Here is an 11,700-nt window from a genome sequence, read left to right as displayed (position 1 = left end):
AAGACATGTACCCGCCCTCTACAGGGGGCAGCCCATGCCCAAACCCAGGAGGTAAACCCATTCATTCTTGAGCGGAGAAGAGCCAATACCCCAGACCCGGCCCAGGCCATGCCCCGCCGACAGGACACCCCCCCACCATGAAGAGGACACGCCACCGACCACCCCCACACACCGCCAACAACCAAGCACGCACCCCCAGCTGACCGCCCGCCAGGCCCCGGCAGCCACCCCGGCCAGCGGGCCAACCATGGCACCCAAGAGCCAAGCTCAGGGGGTCCAAACAACCCCAGGGAGAGCACAGCGCCAGCACCGCCCATGGCAACCCCCAGACCCTGAACCCCCACATAGTCCTGGTCAACACCCGACGGCCTGCCCTTCTCCCGGATCCCACCCCCGGAATGGCAGTCAGGGAACTAGGTGGGTAGGAAGAGGAAAAAATAAATAAATAAATAAATTAAAAAAATAATAATAATAAATAAATAAATAAATAAATAAATAAAAAATAATAATAATAATAAGACCCCGACACATACACCCCCACCCCTAGATGTGCTGTTGATGTGTGTTGTTGTATAGTGCCATTAAAAAGGAAAGAAGAAGGAGCAAAGGCTGGCATGGTGCCAGTTTCCCCTCCACCCCAACTCTATCCAAACCCTAGTGTCTAAATGCAACCGTTGTAAGTGAGCACAGGCACAGGGGGTGAGAGTAAGGTCATCCCACCACCCATAGCCATGTGCCCACCTCAAGTTCCTATATATGAATGTCATGAGGATGTTATGAATGAATGTCTAAGGTGTACAATAAAATTGAGTCCCAGGTGGCTATGGTCAAAAAAGATGTAAAATTGTTGCAGCACACCCGAGCCCAAACAACCCTAAATGTATGGAATTGAAATGAAGAGGGTGGAGGTGCATGGTGAGGGATGGGGAGAAATAACTGTGAGAGCAAATGCTCCCACAGGGAGTCAGCTCCCCCACTGACCCAACAGCCCCCCCCCCCCCCAGCTCCCCAAGGTCCACCCAGGGATTGAGGCCAAGACACCTCTCCATCTAGCCCGACCGCCAGGCCCGCTGCGATATTTCATTCTAATTGAAGGCAACTCATCGGCATGGTTCACCACTGGTATACACCCAGCCAGGAATTTCTCAGCTCATGTCAGGATCATGTTGTTGCTTTTGCTCTTTTTTTCCTTCCAAAAATCTGTTTGAATAAAAATGTTTTATAGTTTTCACGTCTGAGAGATTCTCTGCTAAGGATTTAGTTTAAGGTGTGATCATTAAGGCGTTGATATATCATAGGGAATTATGATCAAATTGAACTGCAGGAGTCGGCATAAGCGGTTTCCGGTTGTCCAAGATGACTTATTTTCATCTCGAACAACCAGATTTTGTCAGGAGGGTGTCCGCTGGACTTATGTCTACCCCTGGAACTGTGAGTTGTCTAAACATTCCCGCTCCTGGTCATAATTCATGACAAAAGTTGTATTTATACTTTGACTGAAGCTGCTGTTAAAGCCTGATGATAGAGCTGTTTGTTTGGCAGCCAGCAGGCACCAGCAGAGTGTTGGGTTTGCACCGTCTCTCTCTCAAGGAAGTACACAGAAAGTGGTTTAAGTGTACAGCCTCTGCTGGAAGAGGACACACACAGAGCTGTTTGTGATGAATTATTCCCACATTTCATCACAGCCCAAATGGGACTTTAATCAGATTCATATTTTCCTGTTTTCCAACACTGGTTTGATCCATGGAATGTAATGTTTGTTTTCTGTCAAATTAGAAAATCTTCTCACAGCTTTTTTTCCTTCAGCAGTTGTTTACAATATTCCTTTGATGAGGAGCTTGTAGAATATTGGACTTAATCTGTTCATCATCCTCTCTCCAAGGGTTTATCATAACAAGAATGTGATAGGATTTCTCCAAGTCCGACCCAAGATGTGTTTTTACATCAGAACAGAGGCTCCAGTTTAATCTAATAAACCTCTAAGAAAGCTTAGGGCCAGTCCAGGTCCAGTTGAAAACAGCCGGTTCTGTTCACTGATATTAAGAATGAAGAGGTCACAGACATCTGTTCTGTAGGACCAATGACCCATTTACGCCATCACACAAATCATGAACTGGTTCTGAACATAGAGATACACAGACCAGATAACAGCAGAGGTTTGTGACTGCTCCATCAGAAAGAAGCAAATGTTAATAAACACGTGATTTTAAAAATGTATGTTTTTGTGGGAGGAGTTTGGTGAGGCCTTGGATAATGACTCTCGGCCGGCTCCAAGGAGATTCTGGCAAACCATCATGTGGCTGAGGAGGGGAAAGCAGCACTTTACTAACACTGTGTTCAGTGAAGGTGGGGTGCTGCTAACCTCTTTTTTTGTTGTTGTTTTCATTTACCCTTTATTTATACAGGTAGTCTCATTGAGCCACGAGAACTCATTTTCAAGAGAGACCTGTTTAGGGAGCAGATGGGGGTTAAGGGACCTCAACCAGTGATGTCGTCGGGAGGTAGAAGGAATACTTCTCGGGCCTTCTCAATCCCACCGTCACGTCTTCCATGGAGGAAGCTGAGTCGGGGGACTTTGGGGTTGGTCCGTCCATAACTGTGGCTGAAGTCGCTGATGTAGTTAAAAAGCTCAGAGGCGGCAGGGCTCTGGGAGTGGATGAGATTCACCCTGATTTCCTTAAGGCTCTGGACGTTGTGTTGCTATCTTGGTTGACACACCTTTGCAACATTGCGTGGACATCGGGGGCAGTGCGACTGGATTGGCAGACTGGGGTGGTGGTTCCCCTCTTCAAAAAGGGGGATCGGAGGGTGTGCTCCAATTATAGGGACATTACTCTCCTTAGTCTCCCTGGTAAGGTCTATTCAGGGGTACTGGAGAAGCGAGTCCGATCATTGGTCGAACCTCATTTCCAGGAGGAACAATGTAGGTTCCATCATGGCCGTGGAACATTGAATCAGCTCTTTACACTCACTAGGGTCCTCAAAGGGTCATGGGAGTTTGCTCATCCAGTCTACATGTTGTTGTTGGTGGTGGGGTGCTCCCCCAGAGAATTTAGGATAAAGTGGATGCCATTTCCTGCATTCTGGTGTATTTTACAAAGGTATATAATAGGTTAACATGAAATAAAAGATGTAAACGCTGTTATTGAAATCTCTGACTGCAAAGCTGCAGCTCTGCAGGTAAGGGGCGTTCACGTCAGGACAAATTCAGGTCGCTGACTGGTCAGTTGCTGATTGGTCAGTTGCTGACTGGTCAGTTGCTGATTGGTCAGTTGCTGACTGGTCAGTTGCTGATTGGTCAGTTGCTGACTGGTCAGTTGCTGATTGGTCAGTTGCTGATTGGTCAGTTGCTGACTGGTTAGTTGCTGATTGGTCAGTTGCTGATTGGTCAGTTGCTGATTGGTCAGTTGCTGACCTGACTGACAGGTGGCACAACTTGTGCAAAAAAAATCATAAAATTTTACTGGCCTGTTTAAGAATGTCATCATTTATTCCATATTTATTCAACATTTATTCAACATTTTGGTGAATCTAAGGTTTGAGAACTGTTTCCTTACACAATCCTAATGATGGTTCCTTTATTTTTCAGGGGTGCTGAGTTAAAATTTAGGGGTTCTTGAGCACCCCCAAAAAGAGACTAAAATCACCACTGAAGCCAATTCATATTTATAATTTACTTTTAAACACTTTATGGTTAATATGTAGTTTCTATGGTCCAGATGTAATTTTTCATAGTTCATGCATAGTTTCTATGCAGTATAAATAGCAGCAGAGTAGATGTGGTACATTTGTCCTCCATCAGTCTAAGACTATAACAAAAGTTAGAAGGAGAGATCAGACTTCTCCAGTTTTAGCTTCTCACCATTGGCTTCTTGTCAGAATTTACAATCTTACTTCTAACATACAAAGCTCTCAACAACCTAGCTCCATCATATATTAGAGATCTTACTGTTCCATATTTTCTTAACAAAGCACTTCACTGCAGGTTTACTTGTGATTCCTAGTGTTTTCAAAAGTAGAATGAGGCAGAGCTTTCAGTTATCAGGCTCCTCTCTTGTTGAACCAACTTCCAGTTTCTGTCTGTGAGGCTGAGACTCTAAGACCAGGCTGAAGACTCTTTTAGACTTTTTAGATAAATCCTATAGTTAGGGTTGGCTTGGATTTCCTGAGCTATTCCTTTGTTTTGTTGTTAGAACATCCCATAATGATAAATGAACACTTGGAGAGGCTGTATTGTTTTAGAGACAATATAGAAATAACTTTTGTTTGACTGATTTAAAACCTGTTTGGACTAACCTGTGATATGAATCGTCTTCTGTTTTTCTTCTGTAGAACGTACTTTGGACATGCATCAACTCTACACTCCCAGGTAAGACACAAGACAAGAAAGACATGCGGGACAATAAAGGCCAGCTCCAACTCTGGTGCCCTCTAGAGGTTCAATCATAAACCTCTTGTTTGCACTAGGAGGGATGTATTGAGCTGCCTTTTAAATGTGAAGTAGACAGATAGTCACTCAAGTGGTGGCAAAAAAAATATAACATAATGTTGGTCTGTCAAAGAAAACTGGACTGGCGTCCATTCTAAAGTAAACCTTTGGACCTTGTAAATCCAAGACAATCAGTTCATTTGTGTTTGTCTGCCTTAGACTGAGACAGGTAAAGCTGCTTCTGACCTCTGAACAGCTGATCTGAGATCAGGCTGTGCATCAAAGTTCTCTGCCAGTCAGTGGTAGTCTAATAAAGTCTAACCCCCCACCCCCCACAGGTTGAGGAACATTTGAACTTGTTGTACCTTATGGACCTGCTAAGCCCTAGTGCTTTGACGGCCATAGGAATGTGTTAGAATTACACCCATTAAGGGAAAGTTTTCCTCACATGTCTGTGATATTAAATGTTCAGATCTTCTCCTGATTCCCTCTGGTGGTGTACCAGCTTCACATACTGCGCCTGCAGAACTCTCTGCAGAACCAAAGCCCCATGAATAAGTCCAGATGATCTGTGTATTTATGGCCTTCAATAAGGCTGGTGTCGGCGTTTGTCTGTGAGACGTCTCCTTGGTATGGTTCTGATGTTTGGTTCTGCTCCAGGTGTTTCCAGGAAGACTGACGGCTGGGTGGGGCTCGGCTGCTGTGAGTTGGCCATCGCCTCAGAGTGTCGAAGGGAATGTAGACAGGTGAGATGCAGAACGCAAATGTTTCACAGCTGAAACCAGATGTTTGCATACGCTGTGTGAAAAGACACAGCAGTTTTCAAACTGTCATACAATAACTCAGTCTAAACCTTTTCTATTTTAGTTAGAATTCACAAAATTACTTCTTTTTGACAAATGCACAAAAAATGAGAGCAAAATTGTATTACTTTCTTCAGAGTCATAAGTTTGCAAGACTTTTATCTGCATTGCTTTCACACTGTCTGACTTTGGTCAAATATTTTGGGTTTCTGTAGCTGCCACTGTCATGCTTTACAATCAGGATGGTGTTCGCAGTTTCCTCCATTTTCCTCCAAATGTAGCGACGGTCATTCTGTCCAAAGTTTAGTTTTGCTTTCGTCAGACCACAGGACATGTCTTCAGACATTAAGATCTTTGGTCCTGTGTGGACAAACAGTAATCTGTCTTTTTATATTGTTTTGGAGTGATGTCTTTGTTCTCCCTGAGTGTCTTTCAGTCCACGTTGCTCCAGGACTTATTTCTCTGCACATAAAGACTGATGAGCTTCAACTGCATTTTCACAAAGTCTGCAGCTTTTGACTTGGGGTTGATCCAAACATTTAATACAAGAATACATTCATCTCAGGAACATACACTCGCAACTGATACACTATAGATTTCTGCGGGCAGTGGAAGATGATGTGTCTGTCTGTATTGTCCGTTGAGGATGTAGAAGACGCATACATAATTGGATTTATGATAACAGGTTTTCTGCGTTTTGGAGGTGGCGTGTATCTGGCATATCGACAAATTCGGAAGACATCAGCAGCTGTTCTGGCAATTGTGAGGTTGCCTACCTTGTGTGAAGGAATGTGCCATGCGTTGAGCATTCAGGCTCAGTTGCTTTGTGAGCTAAGCCGTAAGCTGGACACTATTTCTGAGAATCTCAGGCCATTTATGGCTCCTGGAACTCGCTGGCGTGAAGGAATTGACCTTGGAGAAGACTACAAACACCGCCCGGCGGAGTGACCACAAAATTTGTCTGTTTGGAGTCGCCATTTGAAAAGTACCAGCAGAACTTATGAAGGCAGACCAAAAAATCAAGCAGAGTTGGCCTGTCCCCCAAAAAATGTTCTTATCTGAATCTGGCTTCCCTGCTTGGCCTTGAATAGTCCATCTATCTCAAATTTATCTTGGAGGTTTTGTGAATAAGAATGAACAAGAAGCTCTTCTCTGCATTTGAACTGGATCCTGCTGGAACAGGATCCGGGAACGCTTGTTTTGAAAGGGTGCGTTCCGACAAATGTTTGCATGGATCCAGTAACTCTCAGGCTTACTAATAATAAAGTTATAAACAGATATGACTGCCTTGAACTAATAAAACTTATATTGGATATGTAAACTGAAAGTAAATGAACACTAATTTTAAACACAAAAGACAACACAACAGTTAAATATTGGATCCAGGACAGTGGCCCCATACTGAGAGATCGTTTTGATCGAACAGACTGGCAGGTTTTCAGAGAAGCTGCTGAAAATGGAGGATCGCTTGATCTGGACCAATACACATCCTCAGTTCTGGGTTACATCAGTACATGTACTGACACTGTCTCCACCATCAGATATGTTAAAAGCTACCCAACCAGAAAACCTTGGCTGAATGCAGAGGTGCACACCCTGCTGGAAGCCAGGAACACTGCCTTCAGGTCTGGAAACGCAGAGGCGATGAGTAGGACAAGGAAAGAGCTGGTTGCTGGTATTGCTATTATTTTTTTTTTGTTTTGTTTTGCTACCTTTTCCTTTTAGCCATCCTATTTGTTTAAAAAAAAAAAACTGTAGTATGCTTTTTTATAACTGTTTATTGTTGTTGCTGTTGTCCATTGTTGTCATCTTTCTTTGTTGAAATCAGGTCTCTCTTGTAAATGAGTCCTCGAGGCTCAATGGGATTTACCTGTATAAATAAAGGTTGATTGATTGATTGATTAAAAAGGCCAAGGCCACATATGCACAGAGGATCAAGAGTCAATTCACCTCACAAGACCATGTGGAGGGGCATTAAGTGCATAACAGATTATAAACGAAGGAGTGAACAATGCCCTAAAGACCCATCACTGCCTGATGCCCTCAACAAGTTCTATGCACTCTTTGAAGACCCGAACAGACCACCCAGCACCAGACTCGCCTCACCACGGGATGAAGAGCATCTCAGCGTGACCTCGGCCGAAGTAAGGAGCACCTTCAGAAGGATTAATCTGCACAAGGCAACCAGCCCAGACAACATCCTAGGGAAAGTGTTGAAAGAATGTGCCGATCAGCTCTGCGAGGTGGTGGCAGACATATTTAACACCTCACTTACCCTGGAGACAGTTCCCAACTGCCTGAAGACTGCCACCATCATCCCAGTCCCAAAAAGCTCTACAGTGACTGGGCTGAATGACTATCGGCTAGTGGCCCTCACCCCGATAGTCGCTAAATGCTTCGAAAAACTGGTCATGATTCACATCAAAACAACCATCAACATCAACGAGGACTCTCACCAGTATGCATACCGTGAGAACCGATCAACAGAGGATGCCATCTCCTCTGTGGTCCACACTGCTCTCATCCACCTGGAGCAGAAAAACTCTTATGTCCGTATGCTCTTTGTGGTCTTCCGCCACATCCGCCTTCAATACCATGATCCCCCAAACCCTGATGGACAAACCATTCACACTAGGACTAAGCCCCTCCATTTGCAACTGGGTCCTAGACTTCTTAACAAACAAAATCGTAGTCAGTGAAGATCTACAACTTCTGCTCCTCCCCCATAACCCTCAGCACTGGCTCTCCTCAGGGATGTGTGTTGAGCCCCCTCCTGCTTACTCTGCTCACATATGATTGTGCAGCTACCAGTCCAGGCTGTCATATTGTAAAGTTTGCAGATGATACAGCAGTGGTGGGATGCATCACAAACAATGATGAGTCCAGCTACAGGCAGGAGGTGGAACACCTGGAGGGCTTGTGCAAAAAGAATAACCTTCACATCAATGTGAAGAAGACAAAAGAGATGATTGTGGGCTTCAGAAGGAACAAACGAACCTACACCCCTTTGAACATAAGAGGATCTGCGGTGGAAGTGGTCTCCAGCTACAAGTACTTGGGTGTACACATGAATGACAACCTCAGCTGGGACAACCACACCACCAGCCTGATCAAGAAAGCTCATCAGAGACTCTACTTCCTCAGGCAACTGAGACGAGCTGGTCTAGGAAGCTCAGTCCTCACCTCCTTCTACAGGTGTGCAGTGGAGAGCATCCTGTGCTCCAGCATCAACGTGTGGCATGGAGGCTGCACAGCTGCAGAAAGAAAAGCTTTGCAGAGAGTGGTGAAGGCTGCACAGAAGATGTTGGAGTCAGCCTCCCAACCATCACAGACATTTACACCTCCAGATGCAGGAAGAGGGCCACTTGCATCATGAAGGACCCCACTCACCCAGCACACACACTTTTTGCCCCACTCCCCTCAGGAAGGAGGTTGAGGAGCATTATGTGTAGAATCAATAGACTGAGGAACAGCTTCTACCCTGAGGCTGTTAGACTCATGAATAAATAAACCAGAATAATCACTGTGAAAAATCACATCATGTTGCTGCTGATCTGTTTCATGCTGATGTGTTCATGCGTGCTCATCTGCTCACACAGACTCGTGTTCATGTTTGTGCTGATGTTCGACGTAATGTTTTTATGCTATTAGTGCTTAGTGTATTTTTAGTTGATGTTTTTCTTAGTTCACATCTTAGATGTTATCATTGTTTTTCTTGTACATTTTATTGTTAGATGTAACTGGGACCCAGCAGCACGGTGGCGCAACTGGTAGAGCTGCTGCCTCTCAGCGAGCAGGTCCTCGGTTCAAACTCTGGTCCAGGGGCCTTTCTGGGTGGAGTTTGCATGTTCTCTCCGTGCATGCGTGGGTTTTCTCCGGGTGCTCCGGTTTCCTCCCACAGACCAAAAACATGCATGTTAGGCTGATTGGTAACTCTAAATTGTCCCTAGGTGTGAGTGAGAGAGTGAATGGTTGTTTGTCTCGTTTGTCTCTATGTGTCCCTGTGATGGACTTGTGACCCGTCCAGGGTGTACCCCGCCCCTCGCACAGTGATTGCTGGACATGGGCACCAGCGACCCCCGTGACCCAAAATGGAATAAGCGGGTAAAGAAAATGGATGGATGGATGGATGTAACTGGGACCCTGTGTACATAATTTTGCTCCACCACATGTACTACATGTGGTGCGAATGACAATAAAGAAACTCTGACTCTGACAACACGACTTTTTAATATCACATACGATCATCTGCCCCTTCAAGTGAAGCATTTCTTTCTCTGCCCTTAAAAACAACCTCCGTCCCTAAAAGAGTAGTGGGGACTAATGCCAAGGCAGTCATACGCGGGCAGGAGGAGCCCAAAGGCAGCCGCAGGCAGGCACCTGGAGGTTTCACATGTGGAGTCGTACAACAACGAGCAGGGACAGGGTCGGGCTTGACTTACTTGATGAAACTGTCAAGTAAGTCAAGTAAGTCGAGTAAGGCGGAGAGGGGGAATGCTTCACAGAAGCGGAGTGCTTAAAAATGTAGGTAAATATGTTTAGCAACCCGTTAAAATAAACCAAAATGCAGGAAATCGCTTCTACTTTATTCAAAATTTCTTATTCTAGACCCCACCCAACAACACCCAATGTCCAGTAGAGTAAAATGTTGACTGGTTGGTTGGACGTGGTTGAACTATCCCTTTAACTGTTCTACCAAATCTAATGTTTTTCTTTAAGCTCATGCGAGATCATTTGTGTTATGGTTCTTTTTGCTTCTCTTCCAGGCATCATCTAAAAATGACATTACTAAAGTATGCAAAAAAGTCACAGAGGTAAGTCTGAGAGCGAGAAGCTGTGAGTATTTGTCCTGCTGAGGCCACAAACGTGTCTAACAAAGTTAAGTCAGGTCCTCTGGAAGGATTCTTCTTGTTGAAATGTTTCATCTTTCATCCAAAAAACTTCATCAGTCCAAGGAGCTGCAACAAACTCAGTCTTATAAATAGCACCTTCTCATAGTGGGTCAACCAGTTTACTGTTTGATCCACTATGAGAAGCACTATGTGCTGTTAGCTGTGTGTTGTTAGCTGTGTGCAGTTAGCTGCTAGCTGTGTACTGTTAGCTGTGTACTGTTAGCTGTGTGCTGTTAGCTGTGTGCTGTTAGTTGTGTGCTGTTTGCTGTGTGCTGTTAGCTGTGTGCTGTTAGCTGTGTGATGTTAGCTGGTAGTTGTTTGCTGTTAGCTGTGTGCTGTTAGCTGTGTGCTGTTAGCTGTTTGCTGTTAGCTGTGTGCTGTTATCTATGTGCTGTTAGCTGGTTGTTGTGTGCCGTTAGTTGTTAGCTGTTAGCTGTGTGCTGTTAGCTGGTAGCTGTGTGTTGTTTGCTGTGTACTGTTAGCTATGTGCTGTTAGCTGTGTGCTGTTAGCTGGTAGTTGTGTGCTGTTAGCTGGTAGCTGTGTGCTGTTAGCTGGTAGCTGTGTTTTGTTAGCTGTGTGCTGTTAGCCATGTGCTGTTAGCTGGAAGCTGTGTGTTGTTAGCTGGTAGTTGTGTGCTGTTAGCTGTGTGCTGGGAGCTGTTAGCTGTTAGCTGTCTGCTGTTAGCTGTGTACTGTTAGCTGTGTACTGTTAGCTATGTGCTGTTAGGCTATGTGCTGTTAGCCAGCCACCATCACTGTGTTTATTTGAAAGGCTATGGCCGGGATCATTACAACATCTTTCCTCTCTTTCTAGAACTCCCTCTACAGCTGCATCACCAAAAATGAAAGTAAGTTATTAGTTACCCCCACACCACACACACACACACACACACACACACACACACACACACACACACACGCACGTCAGTTAAAACAGATAGGGTAAGAAGAAAACCCTCTTTTTTTACAGTAAGAGTCAGAGTCAGAGATTCTTTATTGTCATTCAGACCTCATGTGGTACATGTGGTGGAGTGAAATTATGTACACAGGGTCCCAGTTACATCCAACAATAAAATGTCTAAGAAAAACAGTAATAACATCTAAGATATGAACTAAGAAAAACATCAACTAAATATACACTAAGCACTCATAACATAAAACATTGAACATCAGCACAAACATGAACATGAGTCTGTGTGAGCAGATGTGCACGCATGAACACATCAACATTGAAACAGATTAGCATCAACATGAAACAGATCAGCAGCAACATGATGTGGTTTTTCACAGTGATTATTCTGGTTAGAGATTCATGAGTCTAACAGCTTCAGGGTAAAAGCTGTTCCTCAGTCTAGTGGTTCTACACTTAATGCTCCTCAACCTCCTTCCTGAGGGGAGTGGGGCAAAAAGTGTGTGTGCTGGGTGAGTGAGGTCCTTCATGATGCATGTAGCCCTCTTCCTGCGTCTATAGGTGTAGATGTCTGTGATGGTGGGGAGGCTGACTCTGACTGTCTTCAGTAAATATATATATATATATATATATATATATATATATATATATATATATATATATATA

The 11,700-nt window shown here is 44.5% G+C and overlaps 1 protein-coding gene across 1 annotated transcript in view; it reads left to right on the top strand.

Moving 5' to 3' along the window:
* reck (reversion-inducing-cysteine-rich protein with kazal motifs) overlaps positions 1-11,700 on the top strand; it is a 93,747-nt gene that overhangs the window by 51,499 nt on the left and 30,548 nt on the right. Inside the window, exons 4-7 of the mRNA XM_037694399.1 lie at positions 4,333-4,369; positions 5,090-5,175; positions 9,999-10,046; positions 10,939-10,972. Of these exons, the coding sequence (XP_037550327.1) occupies positions 4,333-4,369; positions 5,090-5,175; positions 9,999-10,046; positions 10,939-10,972 (205 nt within the window). The remainder of the gene's footprint in view (positions 1-4,332; positions 4,370-5,089; positions 5,176-9,998; positions 10,047-10,938; positions 10,973-11,700) is intronic.

Source organism: Nematolebias whitei, chromosome 20 (genome assembly GCF_014905685.2).
Source record: "Nematolebias whitei isolate Nwh7 chromosome 20, NemWhi1, whole genome shotgun sequence".
In the NCBI taxonomy this organism is placed as follows: Eukaryota; Metazoa; Chordata; class Actinopteri; order Cyprinodontiformes; family Rivulidae; genus Nematolebias; species Nematolebias whitei.
This window is presented reverse-complemented; position numbering and strand designations above follow the sequence as displayed.